General features: G+C 44.3%; 1 protein-coding gene across 1 annotated transcript in view; it reads right to left on the bottom strand.

The window, feature by feature from the left end:
• FAT4 (FAT atypical cadherin 4) overlaps positions 1 to 23,130 on the bottom strand; it is a 152,979-nt gene that overhangs the window by 24,728 nt on the left and 105,121 nt on the right. The window contains exons 9-11 of the mRNA XM_054989845.1: positions 9,699 to 14,048; positions 2,421 to 2,525; positions 499 to 806 (exon numbers count right to left, since the gene is read on the bottom strand). Of these exons, the coding sequence (XP_054845820.1) occupies positions 499 to 806; positions 2,421 to 2,525; positions 9,699 to 14,048 (4,763 nt within the window). The remainder of the gene's footprint in view (positions 1 to 498; positions 807 to 2,420; positions 2,526 to 9,698; positions 14,049 to 23,130) is intronic.

The following is a 23,130-nucleotide window of genomic DNA, read 5'->3' as shown; positions in this document are numbered from 1 at the left end:
TAATATTAAGAACTATGAACAGGGTGTTTTTTTAAAAAAGGAAGAAATAAAAACAAAACAAAGATCACAATGATTTCTGTTAATAGTCTTAAGTGGAAGGAAATAGAATAGACTACTGTGCAGCAGAAGAATATCTGCTAATGTTAAAAAACACGTATGTAGCATAATATAATCTTCAGTTTCAAAGGTTGTATTCTTTCATTATCTCAAGCATTAAATCAGACTTTTAATGAGCCTTCCCCAATTATTCCTACCATAGCCTTTACCTATTAATTACACCAGGACAGTAATTTTGCCCTCTTTTATAATTTAAAAAGAGGCAAAATGACTGTTCTGGTGTAATTTACATTACATTTACATGCTTCAGGATAATATTTGATGAAACTATTACAATTCTTCTTCTTACTATATGAAAGCATTTTTTTACCATTTGAAAGTAAAAGGGACTAGAATTAAATGAACTTTTGTTTAGTTGATTTTACATTGAACAACACTTACCATTCCAGCCCTCCGGGCAATAACTGTGTGAAACTGTCCATCAGACACTTTCTTTGTTGTGGTAAGTTTGTATGTGCCACTGCCAAGGTTGTAAGAGAATCTCAGCCTTTCTTCTGTGATTTCCAGGGCCAGAAATTCTGCTCGATCTCCAGTTTGGTTGTCATAGTTATACAACATTAGAGCATTACTTTTGATAGTTGCAAACTTTATGTAAATATAATTGTTGTTTGGATCCATACTGGGAAATTCCATATAAGATAGTTCCTCAAATCCATAGCTATTTACTTCACAATGCTTTCCGAAGACACCTATGAAAATAAAAAGCACACCAATTTTCTATCAGTATTTAACCACATCTAAAACACATTCTATTTGTTGAAGAGGTTGTCAAAAACAAAGATACTAGACGTGATCCAGCAAAGTTGATCAACTTATTCTTATAAGGATGTTCATTGATGTGATTTAAATTCTTCCAATGGAACATAAAAAGTTTAATGTTTGTTTTGTTATTACAATTTTCAACAGGACAAAACTGAAATACACACCATGACCAATATTTTTAAACTAATTTGGCATGCATGGCTCTGCTTGTCATATTTTAATTGGATTAAAATATTAATAAAACATTTACATTCAGACTATGCCAAATGCTATTTGGGTATTTTAACATTAGGAACTGGACATATTAACTATCTTAAGAAATACATAATCATACTTGGATAAACAATATTGTACAATTACATGCACCCTTTCCCACTCTGCATTTCTGTGTTCAGTGACAGCATGGAAGAAGGGAGTAGGATGGCACCTGCCACCCCCACCTCTAACCTCTACAAGTTCAGGCAAAGATCTGAATGCATGACTGGCACCCAAGCCTCTGGTGGGCCCCTAACTGCATAGAGACAGCTTCTGCACATACATTTTAAATATGGATAAATATGGATGGATATAAGAAACCCATAAATATCTTGAGAAGAAACAATGGGTAATTCCTTGTCTTGCTCTATACATTCAGCTAATATATGAACAGGGTTATTTCCTTTTAAAAGGCAAGTTTACAGACTACCAATCAATGCATTCTCTCATTCTCCTTCTGTATTGATTGACACATGCTGCTTCTGTTTCCCCTGATTTTGTATATGTTAATTCAAGAATTTTGTTGCTTCAGAAGTAAGTCAAAACTTTTGCTTTCACTATTTTCTGGCTATGTCAAATAATATGAAATATAAATGGGAGCCAATATGAAATCACTGGCGGTTGCTCCTTTATTATCTAATAATCTATCATCTATTATTATATATTATTCTTTATATCTCAAACCTACATATAAGGTACTTCCCAGAGAACTTGTGGTATTTTCCTTTACTATGAACTAGCCTGACATGTACAGATCCTATACATTATCCATATTCAGATTTTGTTTCAAACATTAATTCTTTTAGAAATATGTTTCATAAACATTTGAATTGCTTGCCAACTTTCAATTATTTAAAAAATGTAACAAACTCCCTACTCTGTGAATTTGTAATTGTAAATAGAGTGTAGCCAAGAAGGGAAAATACATAAGGTGCTGTAAGAAGCAGAAAGAATTGGATCTGGAGTTAGTATGTGGGAGAGTGGAATTTGGCGTTCAGAAAAGAGGAAGGGGCAACTGGGTTAAGAAGCAAGGAGAAAGTGGCATCAGGATATGGGAACCAATTTGGGATTAGGAGGGAAAGAATGGAATCCGAAATTAGGACATGGAAAAGAAAGATTGGGGTTAAGAAGGGAGGATATAAGAGCAGAATACACACTTGCATTTAGAATCTGAGGTCTGGTCTAGGCATGTGTGCTTTTAATTTGTTAGCCACCTTGTGGCCCTTATGTGGGCAGAAAGATGGGGTATAATTTTTTTAAAACAAACAAACAAAACCACCACTTACCAAATGGACAATGGCAGTAATATCCTTCCTTTCCATTTTGACAGGATCCTCCATTGAAACAAGGATTGCCTTCACAGTAATTGACAGCAGAGTCACACAATTTCCCTGTAAAAAACCCAAGTGGTTCAAGATGAGAGATTTGTAGAAAAATGCATTTAGGCAATTTTTATTACCAGTAAACTGGGATAGGGGGAGGGGGGAGTGGCCATGGAAATGATAGTCCAAATGAGCGCACAGAAGAAATTTGATAATTTTTTCTAAGTAAATGGAATAGAGTTTATTCTTTTAGTCTGAGTTGGTTTCTTGTGGTAATCTTTTTTAATGGGGAGAAAAGAAACATCAGTATAGAGTAGCACTGTCCTGTATGGTATCTTATAAATGTTTCATAACATACCGAAAGTGAGGTGCAAGACCATGTAATTCAACCAGAGCTGGTCTTAGCAGCTGGCACTTGTGAGTCATTACCAATGTCTTAGCTTTCCAGAATTGCCTTTAGTTGACTTGAGTCTGCTGCTACTTCTTTTCATGGCTACCACTCTTTCTCCCTTGCTTGGCTAATAGCAGGCATGAAAGCAAGGAATTGGAGGAGAAAGCACTATCTACTTGCTTCCTAACATTGTTTGGGCAATGAGCAAATAGCAACAAAAACAGGGCCCTCCCACTGGAAGGCAGCTCACACAAGCCAACACTCACAACCCGGAGCCAGCCCTAAATTCAGCCACCTAAGACTCCCACTGTATTCTTAATGATTATCTCTTGATTTAGCACGTAAAGAAAATGTATAAGAACTGTACGATGTTCAGGGCGTGGCTGTCAGCTTCTTGTTATTATGGATGACGTAAACAGTCTTGATTGAAGTTTCCTCCAACTTTCCCAGTTCTTCATGACAAAACTACTTGAATATGAAGTTGTTTATCACTGCAAGGAATTCTCAGCATGGTGCAAATTGCACAGTTTTATTGCCTTTGTAGATATTCCTCTTCAGAATTTAATTAAATTTTCAAGCCTGAAAAGGGGGTTGACTTTTTAAAAATACATTCCTCAGGCTATTTTTTCCTTTTAAAAAAATCACAGCTCCATAATTAATTGCATATGTTTCAAATAATAATGTTTTCATGAGTGAAACCAATGATTTGCTTGGGTAAATTATGCCCTAAAGTTAAACAAATTACCAAATGAGCGGCTTCTTAAACTTGCAAGGGCTGAGAGTGGCTCATCTACAAGTTTCAGTTTCATACATTATGATCTCTTTGCCCATTTGAAAAAAACTGGTCAAGGACTAATTTTGATGTAAGGGGAGGATACAGACTTTATCCTTGGAAATATAAAAGAAATACCCAAGTCTCTGTATTTTAGATGGTGTCACCTTCCAAGGAAATTAAGATTAACCATAAAGATATGCAACATATGAACATCTATATCTTGTATTATTATTCATTTCCTGTTGCTGCCCTCAAAGAAAAGTGAGATGCTGAAAAAAAATGTAAAACTTTATTTTTCACTGTTAATTTTGCAAACAAGTCTTCAAAAATATAATAGCTATAAATACCATGGATTCATGAGACTGTCACTGTTCTACTCTCCAGTAGAGATGGGCACGAACCACAAAAAAAACGAACAATAAGGTTCGTGGTTCATGAGTTTTCACAAACCAGGAACCACAAACTGGCATGAACTCGGGCAAGTTTACGAACCAGTTCATGGTTCGTGAGGTTTAAATGCCCCTTTCCCGCCGCTTAGCAGTGGCAGGGAAAGAAGCATTTTACAATTTAAAGTGCCCTTTCCTGTCTTGCAAGTGGCAGGTCCCTTTAAACTATCAGCTGGCAGGCAGCAGGGGGATCCCTGCAGCGGCAATTTGAGGGGCGGGAAGGCTGTTCCTTCATCACCCTGCAGGACCCACACAGTGGCGGAAGAGGCCAAAAACAGCCTTCCTGCCCCTCATGGGAGGAGAGGGAGAATGCCATGGGCCTGCAGGGCAAGGTAAATGTGAGGCTGGGGCTGGGGGCTGGGGTTTGGGCAGTTTAAAGGGCCCTGCCGCTTGCAAGCAGCAGGTCCCTTTAAACTATCAGCTAGCAAGCGGCAAGGGGGGGATCCCCCCCTCCTGGCTGCCAGCTGATAGTTTAACGGGCCCTGCCACTTACAAGCGGCAGGGGAAGTTTATATGGCCATTTCCCTGGGGAAATGGCCATTTAAACTGACCCTTTAATATGACCCAAATGAACCAGTAGACCAGTTCGTGGAAGTTCGTGGAAACGAGCTTCCATGAACCACTGGTTCACGAACCACGAACTGGCCTGGTTCATGCATTTTTTGGGGTCGTAATTCGATTTGTGCTCATCTCTACTCTCCAGTCCTGCTTCAAAGCTTAACAGATAATTGCTACATATCTCAATTGTTAATGCAGAGGAAGTAGTCTCTGCATTGCCATGTCTGGATCCACTTCAATTTGTATTACCACCCAAGGCACAGAATGGTTAAAGAAAACTATCTGTGAGCTGGACCCAGGGTGATCCTGGTTCAAAGGATAAGTTCAAAGGATAAGTTCAAAGGATAAGCGCTTAGGAATGCCCAGATTATAGCAAAACTATGGTTGTTCAGTCTCTGCTTGAAAGCCGTATCTTTTGATGCATGTGACCTTCTGCATTTTATCTGTAACTTTCTTTTCTGGAGAATATGAGCAATTGAATTAGCATCTGTCTTTTTGTCCTGGAGCACCCAGATTAGGGTTACAAGCTCTGAGCTGGGAAATTCCTGGAATTTTGGAGGTGGAGCCTGGGGAGGGTGGGGTTTGGGAAGTGGAGAGACCTCTATGGATATAATGCCATAGAGTCTACCTTCCAAGGCAGTCATTTTCTCCAGGGGAACTGATCCCTGTTGCCTGGAGATCAGTTGTAATTCTGGAAGTTCTCCAGACACCATCAGAAGGTCTGGAACCCTAACCAAGATCTATATAGACCATCCCTAGCCTTATTTTTTCATCTGGGCATGAGATTATACATTAGTCATTTCTTCTGACTGAACCAATCAGAATTTGCATCCTGTGAAATTAATATGAACTTCCTCTCTCAGGCTGCTTTCTAGTACCTCTATTTAACCTGTGGGCAGAGAACCCTTTTTATGGGCAACATCAAAAAAGGCCTCAAGGTAAATCCCTCCTGGCTACATCTTGTATGAGTATGTCCATTTTGATTTCAGCTATAATGTTACATATATCCAGATACTAGAGAAGCCATTTTCAGTGGTATTCTTAGGGCAATCATAATGTATGTTCCACTTGTGGCCCTGATTCTGTCAGAAACTGCACTCCCATAATCTGGCAGAAATAGTCTCTGAGGGTACACAATTTCTGCTAGTCACTGTGTTTTCTTATACTTTCTGAGGATAGGCAATAAGAAAACACAGTGAGTGAGAGGAAGTTCACCAGAGAATGAACCTTTTTGGGAACAGTGTAAAATGTTATTGGCATGGCAGCATTTTTGTGATCAGAGAGTGACAGAAGTTTGGAGTTTTAATATTTTGTAGAATTTGCTTTGGGATGCATCATTCTATAAATTCAGTATACAAGTACACATATGAAAGCTCTTATAATTGCTTTCCACAGAATTCAGAAGTCACAGACAGTTTGGGGTAAGCATAGAATTTTGTAACCTTTGACCCCTGACAATTCTCTCTTTCACTTTATTTCATGACACTATATGATAAATGCATTTCAAATAGAGGTAAGATGACAGTAGAGATGGAAAGAAATATGTAACACCTACACTTTTGCTAGTACTAGCCTAGACAACCCAGGCAAGCCCGATCTTGTCAAATCTTGGAAACTAAGCAGCATTGGCTTTGGTTAGTAATTGGATGAGAGAGCTCCAATGAAGACCAGGGTTGCAGTGGCAATCCACCTCTGTTAGTCTCTTGCCATGAAAACCTCAGCAGGGGTCACCATAAGTCAGCTATGATTTGATGACACTCTCTACCACCATCACACTCCTACTAACATCCTTCCACCATATCAATTTCTGCTTTGTGGGATTGCTGATAACAAGACTGGAAATTATTTGCTACATCAAGTTTTCATATGGGATATTGCAGTTCAAACGTACAGGGGGGAAAGGGATTTTAAACAGTCACCTTTTTGCTACTGTTGTTTTGTTCCAGTCAACTTCTTTGAAAACATTTGAAGCTATTTAACAAACATCCATTCATTCATTATAATTAGGACCCCAAAACGGAAAATGGAAGGCTCACAGAAAGGGCATGTAATATGCTACTGTTTGTCAAAAGATACATTCCATCTTGGAAATGACGCTTTCTATAACATGATCATCATTAGTAGACATAATTATAACAGATTGCTTCAACCTTGATGCTACACTGAGGTAATCTTTTATTATAGCTGTGTTCATTGGAACAAGCTTAATTTGCCTCTATAGAGAGATGAGTTGAAATGCAGCTGGCTAAACATAATAAATCAGTGAAAATATCTATACCTTCCCTCTCTTGAGCTCAGCTATTCTAGTGGTCTATAACTTAGAAATTCAAATCCTCACTGGACAGAAAGCTTGCATGAGAATGTGTCAATCACAGCTCTTTCAGAGTTCTCTCAGCCCTACCCACCTCACAGGGTGATTGTCGTCAGGATAATAATAACACACTTTGTGAACTGCTCTGAGTGGGCATTAAGTTGTCCTGAAGGGTGGTATATAAATTAAATATTGTTATTATTATTATATTATTATATACAAAAACTACAGTTAGTGAACGTGTCAACCATTATATACAAAAACTACAGTTACCTGATTCAACTATTGGCCACACACAGACACAGACATACACACACAAACAGGATGGGAATCAAATGCATTCTGCAGGCATGACTCTCTAGCCCAATTCAATATCCAGCAAGCCAGTGTCTCACCATGATATTTAGTTATGAGACGTGAGTGAGTGACACTAATCTTCGTGAGTGATACTAGCCTTCTGTTTTAACAATACAGAATTGTCGCTTTCTAAATAATGGAACTGACTGAGGGACCTTGGCCCAGTCATTCTCTCAATGTATCCTACTTCACAGAGTTGATGTGAAGATATTTGATAAAAGGAGATTTGACTCCAAAAGCTCATACTCTGAAATTTAGTTAGTCTCTAAGGTGCAGCTGTACTGAAATCTTCCTCTAAATAAATTCATTTACGTTTCTGCTGTGGTTGCTTGCCAGTGTGGTGTAGTGGTTAGAGCACTGGACTAGGATCTGGGAAAACCATCTTCAGATCCTCACTCTGCTTTGGAAAGTCACTGGGTGACTTTGGGCCAGTCACATACACTCAGCCTAATGTAACTCAAAGGGTTGTTGTGAGGATAAAACAAAAGAGAGGAGATTGATGTGAGCTGCTTTGGGTTCCCACTGGGAAGAGAGGTAGGATATAAATGAAGTAAGTAAATAAATAAATAAATAAATAAAATTTTGACAGACATGACATTACATTATTTTGAGAGGGATAAAAACACAACTGGTTACACTTAAAATCATTAATTTTATACAACAATTCTACAAACTTTCTTTGTGCAAGTGTTTCTGTTTTCAAGCAGATTGGGAAAATTAATGTGTTATGGTGGGGGGAAATATCACATGTGCCAGGCACCAGATATGACATTCAAACCATCAGATCACTGGAGTTTCATTAACCCCCTATTATAAACAACAGGAATGATGTAACTACATTTTGCTACAGCTTAAATGAATGTTCTGCTGAGCTGTCCCAGTGAGAGCGTGCTTATTTAACCTCCAGTGCTAAAGACTTAAAGGGTTAGTCACAATTGTGCCATGGAATTATTCTGCTATGCTGCTGGCCAAATAATTTGATGTACTGATTCAATGTGAAACATAATCTCAGATCATTAAGTTAATTAGAACAGCCATTCAATTACAAATAATTACTTGTGACCCCAGGCACAGCAGGCTGTACTGATGGTATACATGGAAGGATCCCGTAAGTGGCTTTTGTGCCAAGAAAGCTTTCACAGAGAACATATGTCAGTTGCCACAGATGTTCTTTCAATGCAGATGTAGGATGTGCGATGTTGACAGCTCTTGGGTTTTTTTTTTTTACACAAAGAGGCATCTTTTGTATTTAACAAATATATTTAATAGAAAGGCTTGAAATGTTGATGTTATACAATGTTCTCTGTGGCAGGAGGGTACGGTAAAAATGTGCATGGTTTGATGCTGACCTGTTTTTGGCAAGTGCAAAATAAAAGTTTTGTGAAATTCATTGCTTATTTTGAATACTTAATTTTCAGGTTCAATTTAAATGTAATGCTGGTGAAGCAAAAGCACACTCTGAGGTGTGTGTGTGTGGGGGGGTGGCTTTCTATTGGCACAGCACCTCTGTTAAATGAGGCTTCTCTGCAGCACAAGGAGTTGTTTTTCACAGACAACAGACAAGTTTAAATGGGATGCTGAGTGAGCACAAAGTCCCAGTGGTTTTTGTTTCAATGTCCCCAACAGCACACTTAAATCTGACCTTACAAACAGCAAGTGAGGTGGTACACTTCTGTTTATACTGTATTATGGCTTGGATCCAGACTAGACGCTCCCTCTCCCTCAGGAATGGATTTTAGGGGGCATTCTGGGTAACCACAGGAGGGGCAGAGGCAGAAAATCCGTGTTCTACAGACACAAGCCTTGTGCCCATGGAAACCTTAGCCTGTATCCAACCCCACTGAGATTCCAATTGGGGCACCTATGATTGAATGCTCCTCTATATTGGAACTGGCACACTGGAACTATACATTCAGAGAGAAGGATATGTTTGTTTTCTATGTGTTGGAATAATTGTTTTTCATAGGAAAGTATCCATTATACGAGCTTTGCCTGGTGAAACATCAGGACACTCACTTGCCATCTTATTCACTTTTTGTGAGAGCTACAGCTTATACAGGCCTACAAAGAAAACGTGATACTGAGAAGCAAATAACATTGCTAGCATTTAACTTCCATTTACTTAATCATGGCATTATGCACTATGAATGGAGGCTTTCTTGGAGACTTGAACCTGCTTTACATGTGAGTCACGACGAGTATCAAACTGGATGGGAACACACATGCTACTCTAAACTCCTTGGGAAAAGTATAGGAGAAAAATAAGTAAAGATTATTTCTAGATTGCCTTTTTTACCAGGATTTATATTCTCAATAACCATCCAACAACAAAGCATCTTTAAGGTACTGTTGATTAACATTTACAATATCTGCACATAGGATAGCAGTTACTTTAAGTTCTTACCTGTATAGCCAGTCTTGCAAACACAGCTGAAGCTTCCTGGGAAGTTCTGGCAGAGAGCACCATTTTTACAAGGACTGGAGAGGCACTCATTGATATCTCTTTCACAAGCCATTCCTGTAAAACCATTGGAACAACTGCAAGCGAATCCTCCCACCAGGTTCTGGCAAGTCCCTCCATTGTGGCAAGGAGACGGAAGACATTCGTCTATGTCTATTTCACACAATGTTCCCTCGTATCCTGCCATACACCTGCATGTAAAAGGCTGGAGTGGTTCATTTGCCATGATGATAACTGGAACACTCTCATAGCTGCTTAACTGAGGACTGACACTTAATTTTCTCAAGCAGCTACCACCATTCTGACAAGGATTTTGTAAACATGAATCATGGTCCACAGATTCTATTCGAACTCCACTTTGGCGGAAGAGGATTTCTTTGATGCTTTCAAAGAAAGTAATCACGCCACCAGGATTCACATATTGATAGTTGTTCCGCTTCACAGCCACCATCAAGAACGTCCGATTATTTTTCTCATAAACCCCAAAGAGTTGCACAGTTGTTCCTAGTCCTGTTAACTGTGAATTGGCAATTCGCATAAAATGAAGGTAATGATTGGTCAGAAATTCTTTCAGAGATTGTACATTAAGACGAAGGAGGATGCTGTTGTCAATTGTGGTATTACCGAATCCTGTAAAGAAAACCCGAACGCTGCTCGTAACAGAGTTGTGCAACCCATCATTGCTTAGAACCGTCAGATCAAATGTCCCATCAGCAGACCTTGTCACAGAACTTAAATCACAGGTGCCTGCTGGAATACTGAAGACACTTGTCATCCCTGAAGTAAGAGAGCACTGGAAACTGTCTAAAACATCTGGATCCTGAGGTTTTACATTGCCCAGTATTCCACCAGGGAATAGGCTGCCATAATAATTAACAAATATTTCTACTGATCTAGGTTGTGATGGGTTATCATTTTGGTCTATTACTTTTATATGTACAGTTCCTGTGGAAGACATCTGAGGAGTGCCTGAGTCTCTGATAATCACTGACAAATAGAAGTTACTGATCTGTTCTCTGTCAATCTCTCTTGTTGTAGTCAAAACTCCAGCAGTGCTGAGACTAAAATAACTAGTTGCTGTGCCAGTGCTAAGCAAGTAATAAAAAAAGGGGCCTTGGTTTGGAGGAAGATCAGGATCTGATGACTGAAGTGCCATCACAAGGGTCCCTGCACGGTTGTTTTCCATTATTTCTCCTTCTATGGTAGAAAGTGTAGGTCCATTATCATTGATATCTTCTAAAGTTACCAAGAGAGAGGCACTTCCTGTAGCAGAAGGTGCTCCCGAGTCAATTGCTAACACAGTTAAATTGTACACCGGTAAATTTTCTCGATCCAGTTCTGCAGTAACTGTAACCTGCCCTGTCTGTGGGTTAATGGAAAAGGCACCATTGTTGTTCCCATTACCAATAAAATAGGAGAACCGATTCCAGCTAGGGAGAGAGTCAGAGTCAAAGGCACTTACAAAAGTGACGTGGGTCCCAGGAGGAACACCTTCACTAATCTGTACATTATACATCCGCAAACTGAAAACAGGGGGATCATTGGCATCGAGTATAGTGATATTCACAACTACTTCATCTATATCTGCACCACGAATGCTTCCAGAATTTTTTGCAAGTACCTTCAAAGAGATTCTTTCTTCCTTTTCCCTATCAAGTGGACCTGTGACATAAATCTGCCCACTACTATCATCAATCTGGAAACCTTTTTTTCTGCTACTGCCGAATATTAGATAATGAACTTCTCCATCAGTTCCCATATCACGATCACTTGCAAATACTTCTCCTACAATGGTGCCATTAGACGCTGCTTCAGAAACCTCAAAATAATAAAGCTTTGACACAAATCGTGGAACATACTCATTTGTTCCTTCTAAATGGATGTTCACATTAGCAAAATTGCATCTCTCTTCATCTGGAACATTAAAGGCTTTGATAGTGAGATGATAGCTTTGTTTTGTTTCATAATCCAAAAAACCTTGAGTAGTGATAATTCCAGTATTAGGATCAATAACAAACAGGTCACTATCTGAAGACTGAACTGCATATGCAATGACGGCGTTAGTTCCAGAATCCAAATCAGTTGCACTGAGACAGATAACAGTTGTCCCACTAGGAGCATTTTCTAAAACACTTGGAAAGTAATCTTCTGGGCTGAAAGTTGGAGAATTATCATTCACATCAATAACATTAACTGTGATTCTACAGTAACCAGTTCTAGCAACCCATCCTCCATCTACAGCACTAACAGTTACATCGTGCTTTTGACATAACTCATAATCTAGGGGCTTTGCAAGGCTTAATGCACCAGTAGATGTATTAATTGCAAAGTTCCCAAGCTCATTTCCAGAAGAAATGTTGTATTTGATTAGACCGTTCATAGCAGCATCTTTGTCCCTTGCAGTTACAATCCTGAGAACAGCTCCAATAGCATGACTCTCAGGAACTGTTACAGTTATATGGTTTGGAGAGAATTCTGGTGTATGATAATTTTCTTCAGTTACTGTTATCTGCACAGTTGCCTCTGATGAGAGAGGAGGATTCCCTTTATCTTTAGCTTTTACTTTTATTAGAAAGTTTTGATTCATGTAATTTATCAGTGAAGATGCTACTGAAATCCAGCCTGTGTTTCTGTCCAGATTAAATTTATTTGTTACGCTGTCATTTGAAATAATGTATTCCACTTCTGAATTCAGACCAAAGTCTTTAGCATCAATGGCAGTAACTTTAACTAACTTTGTACCAACAGCTACATTTTTAGTGACAGGTGTAAAATATTGGCTAGATGGAAACTGTGGTGTGTTGTCATTACTATCCACTATGTTGATTGTGACTGTTGTTTCACTCAACAAAGGAGGGCTGCCTCGATCTGAAGAGGTAACTATGAAACTGTGTCTGTTAAGATTGGAATTGGTAGAGCCACTGGAATTCTGAAACTTTAATGATTGCTTGTTAAAAATCTCCCCTGTAGAAGCATTAATTCGGAAATATTCTGATTGGGATTTTATGAAATAAAAGACTTGTCCATTGGAGCCTTCATCAGGATCTGTTGCAGATATCTGAGTAACCTTCGATCCAACTTCATTAAATTCAGGACAATCTAAGTAATAGGATGGTTTTGTAAATCGTGGGGAATTGTCATTGATGTCTGTCACAAATATGGTCACATCTGTGCTTACTGTCCATCCAGAGTCATGTGCAGAAACTCTGATTCTGTAGCGATCTGTATCTTCCCGATTTAGAAGCCTGCTGATTGTTATATCTCCTGTATTGGGATTAATGACAAATGGTACACTTGTATCTCTGATTGAATATCTGCTAATAGCATTCATGCCAATATCTTCATCTGAAGTTGTGACTCGTGTAACGGTGTAACCCAAAGGTGCATTTTCAGGCACAAGAGCGCTGAATATCTGTGAAAATTTAGGTGCATTATCATTTTCATCTAAAACATTAATAAGTACTTGGACAGTTGAACTCTGAACAGAGGTACCTCTGTCTGTAGCTTTTATGGTTAGAGTATATTGGGCCACATGCTCCCTGTCTAAAGGTCTAACACTTCTTATTTCACCATTAGCATGGTTAATACTGAAACTATTCTCCTTATTGCCACTGATTATTTCATAATTTAATTGTCCATTCAGGCCACTATCCTTGTCCACAGCAGTGACAGTAATTATCTTACATGGTGAAAGGTTCTCCAGAACTTCAGTAATTAATGGATCTTGGTCAAAAACTGGTGCATTATCATTTATATCTATAACTGTTATTTCTAACTTCACATAGGAAGAAAATGGTGGAAAGCCCATATCTCTTGCCTCAATCCATACAACATACTTCTGTATTGTTTCATAATCCAAAGGTTGGTTGATGGAAAACTGCCCTGTTAGTTGATCAATCTGAAAAGTGTTGCCAAAATTACCACTGGCAATGTAGTACGACAATGAACCACCTCTGGATGAGAGTCCAGAAACAGAAGTGACTAAGGTGCCCACTGCTTGATTTTCAGGAAACATGAAAGTGTGCTGTTCGGCTTGAACGTGAGGGAAATCTTCTCTGTTCACAAACCTTACAGTCACAGTTGTAGAATCTGTCTTTGGGTGTAAGCCACAATCTTTCACATTAACAGAAAAGGTCACTTCGGAATTCCCAAAGAGTCGGTCAGCAGCCATAATCGCCCCTCGTTTTGGATCGATGCGAAATTTTTCAGAATTCTTTCCCGAAAGAGAATAATGAAGCTCAGCATTCGGTCCAGCATCAGTATCTGTAACTGTGACTGCAAATACAAATGTGCCTAAAAAAGATGAAAACAAAATAATTAGTCATCAGAAATTAATGTTAGTGTCTCCGCTGATAATTAGGCCCACAAGCAGATTTAATACACTCTGGAATATATTTCCTTCTTTTCATAGCAATAAAATGTAATTAGAGAAGAGAGATATTTTTAGGAGCTGGAAGCACCCAACAATATCAAAGTATGTTATATTTATCCTGAATCTCAGGTTTTGTTAATCCCTTAAGAGATCATAAAATTGTTCTCTCTATGGAAAAACATGCAAGACATTTTTTATTCTTAAACTTCTGAATATGGATTAAGCACATTTAGTTGAGTGTAAGTCGTATCATCGCCAATAACACCTGGCTTGTATTCAATCATATGCGTTTAGGATTCTATCGTTAGTATTTGCTCAGGAGTGAAGATGTTAGCGCATGGATTTATGTAAATTTATTTATATCCTGCTTTTCTTCCCAATGAGAACTCAAAGCAGCTCAGACCAGTTTTCTCCTGCTCTATTTTTTCACAACAGCAACACCGAGGTAGGTTAGGCTGAGAGAAAGTGTGACTGGCCCTAAGTCACACAGTAATCTTCCATGGTAGACTGTGGATTCAGTCCCAAGTCTCCCAGATTTCTAGTTCATCACTCCATCCACTATACCACATTGCCTCTATCTCTATTACAGATTCAACTAAACAATATGTTGTATTACAATACAAAACTGAATTGTTAGGACTGTACGTTTATCTATTTTTCTATTCTTATACATAATACATGTATATGTAGATGTCTATTTAAATTAAACATATATGGATGCAGGTAAAAAGGTAAAGGTAGTCCCCTGTGCAAGCACCAAGTCATTACTGACCCATGGGGGATGTCGCATCATGACGTTTTCTTGGCAGATTTTTTGTTACAGAGTGGTTTGCCATTACCTTGCCCAGTTATCTACACTTTACTGCCAGGAAACTGGGTACTCGTTTTACCAACCTCAGAAGGACAGAAGGCTGAGTCAACCCTGAGCTGGTTATCTGAACCCAGCTTCCGCCAGGATTGAACTCAGGTCATGTGCAGAGCTTGGGCTGCAGTAGTGCAGCTTACCACTCTGCGCCATGGGGCTCTTATGGATGTAGAAGATTGGAAATATGCTCAAAGTTGCAGTTTTACACCTTGTTACTATCCATATTTACTTAGAGCTAAGTACCACTGAATTCAATATGCTTACTCACAAGTAAACAAAGGATTGTTTTCTAACACTGAAATCCCAAGTAGAGATACACCCTTCTAAGCCCACTAAAGTCAAAGGGCTTATATAACTTTGTTTAAAATTGCATAGTTACAGTATGGTCCTAAGAAGTGTTACTCCAGTCTAAGCCCATTGATTTCAATTGTCTTAGAGAGGAGTAACCCATCATAGGATTGTACTGTTAGTCTATCTGTACTAGATCTGAACTTAAACAGAAAGCTGCTTTATGAGCCTTTTGCCCCTCACAAATAATTCCCTTTTCTATGAGTGTTCTGGGATGACAAGAATCATATTGATCAATTGTCAAGGAAAGCAAAATTCCATCTTGCTGAGCACTGCCTCCAGGCACTTGTGCAGCTTGGCAAAAGTAGCTTGATCTAATTGGATGTATATCCATATCCTTACATGAATGGAAATGCACATCCAGATTCATTCTGGATATACAACAGATTTATTATGTTTTTTTACTTCCTTAGTTGAATCGGCAACTGCAAGTTGATGGCAATGCAAGGGCATAACTAAATTTGATTAATTAGCTATGATCTTACCTATGGTCAGATAACCAGTGGGAAAACCATTGTTTAAAAATTGGTTTCAAATCAGTTGTAAGGAAGGCAGTTTACACAGTCACACACACATAACAAGGTATGATGCTCCAAGGGTATTCGATGCATATTTTGAGCCCTCTTAAATCCTTTTTGCATTAAACATGACATAACCACATACTGTTGTTGCTTCATAAAACTGATTAAAAGGATGTGTTTTATTAAATATATCACAGGGCACACTGTGACCATTTAAAACCAAAACCAAATACATAAATTAAAACCATTTAATGATATTATTTTGAATTTAATTACAGTAGCTAGAATAGTTTTTGCTAGGTATTGGAAGAAGGATGTAGATCCAGGTATAAATCAGTGGACTGTTTTAGACTGTTAAAGGCGTTTTTATAATGATTAGACTAACTTTTTTGCAAAGAAAAAAAATAATTCAATTTGAACAAGCTTGGTCTTCCTGTATATCTGTATTGAAACGAGTGTATACATTAGACGGCTCTCCCAGCCGCGGCAAAACGCCGCTCAGGCTGGGAGCCGCCTCTTTGCTGCCCCGCCCGGAGTGGGAGACAGGCTCCCTTCCCGGGCATCCGGGGCTTTGCTGGAGGGGGCGGAGTCAAGCGCTGTTCGCGCCGACTCCGCTCTCCCAGCCTCAGTTCAAGGTTTTGCTCGGAGAGGACGCAGCTTGCTTGCTGTTCCTCCCCGAGCTTCGGAGGCGCGGCTCTCGGCTGCAGCTTTGCTGGCTGGCCGGAGGGCCTTGGTGCGGCGCGGCGGCGGCGCCGGTGTTACTTTTCGGGCCGGTGGGCCTTGGAGCGGCGCGGCGGCGGCGGCGGCCCGGAGGGGCTGGATCGGCCCGATCGGCGGCGGGGGCCGCATTTCAGCGGCACGCAATCACGGCCGCTTTAAGTTTGTTCCAGTGGGCCTGGAATAAAGGCCACAGCTCCCCTTTTGGCGGCTGTCTCCCCCCCCCGGCCTCGGCTAGTTTGAGGGTGTGTGAGGGGATATAAGGGCCTACTGGTTGCCCTTTGGGGCTCGTTTGGGCGCCCCTCTTGCCCTGTGGTGACTACCGCACCCCCCCTCACCCCCCCTTTCACTCAGCCAGTCTGGGCAGGGTCTCTCTGGTCGTTTGGGCACCCCCCTTGCCCTGTGGTGACTACCGCACCCCCCCTCACCCCCCCTCTCACTCAGCCAGTTCTGGGCAGGGTTTCTCTTGTTTCTGGGCGGGGCGTCATCAGTCTGCCCGGCAGCTCTATAGTCTCGCCTTGTGATTGGCCGTAGCCTCTTTATTCTGCCTAGTGACTCAGGAGCATCTTGTTACTGGGCGTAGCCCTCTTGTTCTGCCCGGTAGCCAGTTCTTGTGTGCTAGCCTTGTGCCATCCGGTGGCCGCTAGCGGTACTGCTCCTGTGAGTAGAGAGCCATCTGGTGAGGGGCCTAAGTACTGAACGGTTCCCCCCCTTTTTTCCAGTTCCAGGAGTTGGCCCGCCTTGCAGGGGTGTTGTTTTGCCACGGCAATTGTCTTAACTGTTAAGTTGCCAGTAAGGTACTTGTTCAGTTAATTTACGCGTTATCATGCCACCCAAGAAGGGAGGGGGTCCCTCTAAGGGAAAGCGGCCTGTTAAAAGGCCAGCACCAAGGAACCCACCTCCAGCCTTGTCCTCTTCTGATGAGGAGGAGGGTCCGAGTAGAGGTGAGCTGTTGGAGCGCATTGCTGTTCTTGAGAGGGAGAAGGGGGCCATGACGTCTGAGGGTGCCACTAGTCAGCCGCGTAGGGGCGCCAAGAGGGTGGCCAAGGTGGGGTTTAATAAAGATTTTGCCTCTCGCCTTGCTGCCCTAGAGAAATTGTCAGCGACTGCCGGTGGTGGAGCCCAGGATCATCCAGCCACGTCCGATGGAGCGGCGGTCGGTGACCTGGATGGCCAGGATGACGTGGGACAAATCGCTGTGGCAGTGGAATCACCTGTGCTGGACGGTAAGGATTCCCAGCCACTGCAGAACACGACTTGGCCCTGGGGCCCTTGGGGGCAAACAGCTACGCCAGGGGTTTCGTCACCTTCAGTTTCTGGCAGTTATCCCATCCAGAGTTGGCCTCCGCCAGGGCAGGGGTGGCCTCAGACGGGGCCTTCATCTTGGCCCAATAGTGCCAGTGGCTCTTTGTATCAGCAGCAGGTGCCTGCTGTACCACCAGTGGGTGGGGCTCTTGGGTGGGAAGGGCACGCCCTTCCGACCCCGGCTACTGGCTGGCCTTATGGGTACGGCATCCAGCCGGGTCCATCTCCTTACGGAGTCCAGGGGTTCAGCACGGTACCTTACCGGGCTTTGCCCCCTGGGGATACGGCGTTGCCATTAGGGGATCACCTTACGCAGGCCACACGTGAGCGGATTATAAGGGGTGAGTACGTGGATGTCTTTACCCTCCTCTTCAGGGAACTGGAGAAGAGGGATAAAGATGATCTGGAGGACAGGGACAAGGAAAAGATCCGCCGCCGACGGATTGATAGATCATGGGCACATTGGTTGCCTGGGTTCTTGGTCTATGCGGGGGTTTTGGCCAGAGCGCAGCCACAAAGGGCCCTCCCCCTATTTCAATACATGAACATAATATACAGGGGGTATACCGATTTTGAGGGGGGGGGCCTGGCTGCGTTACGACGAAGAATTCCGCATGCGTGCGGCTTTGACCCCGAGCTTGCCCTGGGACCAAATACTGGTCCAGCTTTGGGTCCAGATTATGGCACCCTCGAAGTCCACCACAGGGGACAGGACCGATAGTGGTCACATGATTATTAAGCCCCCTCAGGGCTCAGGTTCCCGCACCCTCGCGGGGCAGCAGGTTCAATCACGGCTGCTCTGCTGGGACTTCGCGTCCAAGGGGGTGTGTTATAGGAAGGCTTGTAAATTCAGACACGAGTGCCCTGCCTGTGGCGGTCCGCACGCACATCCTGCCTGTCCCAGGGGGCGGCAGGGAGGACAGGGTGGAAAGCGCTTTGGAGGCGGTGGGGGTCAGCAGCAAGGGCCTGGAAAAGGGGCCCAGTCCAGTCAGGTTGCGGGTACTTGAGCGGCTGCTTCAAGCATACCCACGGCGCATAGATGCTGATTATTTGCGTTTAGGTTTTAAGTTTGGGTTTAGGATCCCTTTCCAGGGTCCCAGGACACCTTTCATGGCAGCCAACCTTAGGTCTGTGGCTGGCATGGAAGATGTGGTACGTCACAAGATTTTAAAAGAGTGTGCTGAGGGCAGGGTATTAGGCCCCTTTGATGCCCCTCCGGTTCCGTCCCTGCGGGTATCTCCTTTAGGGGTGGTGCCAAAAAAGGCCCCGGGGGAGTTCCGCCTCATTCACCACCTGTCTTTCCCCAAAGGGGGATCGGTGAATGATGGCATCCCTGTGGAACTCTGCACGGTGCACTACACTTCCTTTGACCATGCGGTCAAGGTTGTGCGGCGGTGCGGGGTGGGAGCTGAGATGGCAAAGTGCGATATTAAATCTGCCTTTCGCCTGCTCCCTGTTCACCCAGAAGACTTTGATCTTCTGGGTTTTGCCTTCGAGGGCAAGTTTTATATGGACCGGGCCCTGCCTATGGGGTGTTCCATATCTTGCTCTGCTTTTGAGCGCTTCAGTTCCTTTTTGGAATGGGAGTTGCGTCGCCGCTGTGCCTGCTCAGACACCGTTCATTATTTAGATGATTATATGGTGTCTGGGCCTGCTGGCACTGGGCAGTGTGCCAGGCTGCTGGCAGGCTTCATGGAGCTCGCCGACGAGCTTGGGGTTCCCGTGGCTCATGAGAAAACGGAGGGACCAGCTGTGGTCCTGACGTTTTTGGGCATTGAACTGGACACAGTTCAACAGACCTTGAGGTTGCCGCTTGAGAAAGTGGTAGACCTGAGAGCCAGGCTGGAGGGTTGCTTGAGCAGAGACAAGGTATCTCTCCTTGAGTTGCAGCAAGTAGTTGGCCATTTAAACTTTGCCTGTAAGGCAGTGGCGCCTGGGAGGGCTTTCCTCAGGCGGCTGTGCGATGCTATGGGGAGCTTGCGGTTGCCCCATCATCGTTTGCGCATTAACAAAGGGATGCGGGAGGATTTATTAGTGTGGAAGGAATTCCTTGCCACCTTTAATGGGGTGACCTTCTGGAGGGAGGAGCTGCTGTTAGAGGCGGAACTCCAGGTCACCTCTGATGCCTCCGGGTCCACAGGCTTTGGGGTCTTTTTCAGGGGGCATTGGTGTGCCGACCAATGGCCTGCAGATTGGATAGCCCAGGGATTGTCCAAAGACCTTACGTTTTTGGAGTTCTTTCCCTTGTTAGTGGCCGTGTGGCTTTGGGGATCACAATTGGCACACCAAGCTGTCCACTTTTGGTGTGACAATTTGGCTGTGGTGCACGTGGCCAACACCATGGCATCTAGATCCCCCAGGGTGATGAGGCTGGTAAGAGCTTTCACATTGAAATGTTTGCAGATGAACATTTTGTTTAGGGCCAGGCACGTTCCAGGCGTTAACAATGGTGTGGCAGACGCTTTGTCTCGCCAACAGATGGAACGGTTCTGGCAGCTTGCCCCCTGGGCCGACAGGCAGCCAGCACGGATGCCCCAGGAGCTGTGGGAGCTTGGACGGCGGAAGTAAATAGAGCGATCCAGCTGTCCATTGCACCCAGTACACGCCGGGCCTACGACCGTGCGGTAGGGCAGCTGTTCCAGTTCAGGGCATCGGTGGGGCTCCAGCAGTCGTGGCCCATCCCGCCTGAACACCTGCTGCACTTTTGTGTGGTGCAACGGGGGCGGGGACTTGCGGTCAAGTCTATCAGGGGTCAACTGGCCGCTTTGGCCTTTGCCAGCAAAGCCCGTGGCTTTCCTGAATTTACAGGTGTTTTCAGGATTCGCAAGATGCTGGAAGGCTGGGCCAGGGAAATAAAAACGCCAAGTGACCCGAGGCAGCCTATCTCCCCCTCAGTACTGAAAGGGCTGGGGTTAGTGTGGGCAGATGTCTGTTCTTCTGTTTTTGAGCGGAAACTGTTTCACGCTGCTGCCTTAACGGCATTTTTTGGGGCCCTGCGAGTGAGTGAGCTGGTGGCCTCTTCGCGTGCAGACGCGTCTGGTCGGGCCTTGCATGCAAGGGACATTAAATTTGTCGGGGATAAAGTCTCCATCGGGATCAGAAGGTCCAAAACTGACCAGCGACAGCGGGGGGCCACCTTGCTTTTGGGCCCATGCTCTGAGCTGGAGCTGTGCCCTGTTAAGGCCCTCAAGGAATATGTCACGCTTCATGGGGATGACCAAGGAGTTTTATTCCGCCACGAAGATCAGGCCCCACTGACTAAGTATCAGTTTTGGGCGGTGACAGAGAGGGCACTTAAGAAAATTGGCTTGTCGGGGGTCAAATTCGGAACCCACTCCTTCCGGATTGGAGCGGCCTCCACAGCAGCTGCTATGGGATACCCTCAGCAGGCAATTCAGAGAGTGGGCAGGTGGCGGTCAAGGGCGTTTAGGTCCTATGTCCGGCCCCTGCAGCAGTTCTAAATGGCGAACTAATTGCTCTTTCCTCAGGTGCCGTGACGGGCCAGGCGAGGAAGAGAATACTGATTTGTGGCCACAGCATGGTGTTCTGGGCGGCCAATCAAGCCAAGAACAAGCCGATTGGATCCCAGCTGGGATTGAGCGCTGTGGCCACGGTGGAGTGGCAGGGCCGGCGTGGCCTAAAGTGGCCTGGCCTGCTGCCTCTCCTGTTTAGGGGACGGATGGAGCCTCCCCCACGCATTGTGGTCATTCACCTGGGAAGTAATGACCTTGGGCTGGTACAGGGCAAGGCCCTGTCGATGCAGGTAGCAGTAGACCTGGAATACATAAGCAGCCGATGGCCAGGCGTGCTTATAGTATGGTCAGAGATGCTACAACGACGAATCTGGCGGGAGGCCTTGGACCCCAGGGCAATAGAGAGGGCCCGACGCAAGGCTAACCACGCCATTAAGAGGTCTTTGGGGCAAGGCTTGGGCATTTATCTGCCACACCCCATGATTAGGGCCGAATTTGCCCACCTCTACAGAGGAGATGGTGTCCATCTGTCACCTGAGGGCAATGATATCTTTTTGAATGACCTGCGGCAAGGGCTTCGGGTGGCTCTAGGCCACCTGTGGGGCGCGAGGGTCTAAGCAGAGGCTTGACCCTTGCGGTGGCAGGAGATTTTGGGAATAGGGTGCGGGCCGGTGAGCCCCTGTGGCATTCCTCAAGGTTGGGGAACAGGGTCTGCCATTAGGGCGGTATGCTTGTGGCGGCTACCGTCAGGGGGGGCAGACGCCTGAGGGGATCCCCCGGATCAAGGCCTAACCTCATGCTAGACGGCTGGGGCGCAACAGGTGCTTGTGGGGGATCCTATTGCCTAGCTGGCCGGGTTGCAGCCATTCATGAGATGGCCTACACCCGGGGCATTGGGGCTCGCCCAGACAGGCAAGGCGGTGGTCAGGGTGCTGACCCCAGGGCTTGACCTGTACCGCTTAGTTAGCTCTTGCCGTGTTTATCTTTATGGTCAATTTAATAAATGGCCCATTAATCCAAGCCTGTGTCTGTCTCATTCTTCCGGCTGGGGTTGCAAGACAGCTCTCCCAGCCGCGGCAAAACGCCGCTCAGGCTGGGAGCCGCCTCTTTGCTGCCCCGCCCTGAGTGGGAGACAGGCTCCCTTCCCGGGCATCCGGGGCTTTGCTGGAGGGGGCGGAGTCAAGCGCTGTTCGCGCCGACTCCGCTCTCCCAGCCTCAGTTCAAGGTTTTGCTCGGCCCACCCACCTCACCCTGTTTTAGTGCAGGAATAGCCGGCTGCTGTTCCAGAGCCAGGTATGAATTTTTTCCTCTTTTTCCTGATTGGCAGTGGAAAAGGGGGTTTTTCGCCTACCTTGCACTAATGGCAGTGTTCTGAGTTACGTTGGGTTGTGCTGTTAGTTAATAGTTGGCAGGAGATTTTGGGAATAGGGTGCGGGCCGGTGAGCCCCTGTGGCATTCCTCAAGGTTGGGGAACAGGGTCTGCCATTAGGGCGGTATGCTTGTGGCGGCTACCGTCAGGGGGGGCAGACGCCTGAGGGGATCCCCCGGATCAAGGCCTAACCTCATGCTAGACGGCTGGGGCGCAACAGGTGCTTGTGGGGGATCCTATTGCCTAGCTGGCCGGGTTGCAGCCATTCATGAGATGGCCTACACCCGGGGCATTGGGGCTCGCCCAGACAGGCAAGGCGGTGGTCAGGGTGCTGACCCCAGGGCTTGACCTGTACCGCTTAGTTAGCTCTTGCCGTGTTTATCTTTATGGTCAATTTAATAAATG

This window comes from Eublepharis macularius, chromosome 10 (assembly GCF_028583425.1).
Source record: "Eublepharis macularius isolate TG4126 chromosome 10, MPM_Emac_v1.0, whole genome shotgun sequence".
NCBI classification, from domain to species: Eukaryota; Metazoa; Chordata; class Lepidosauria; order Squamata; family Eublepharidae; genus Eublepharis; species Eublepharis macularius.
The sequence above is the reverse complement of the archived record's forward strand: the minus strand, read 5'-3'. Positions and strand labels throughout refer to the sequence as shown.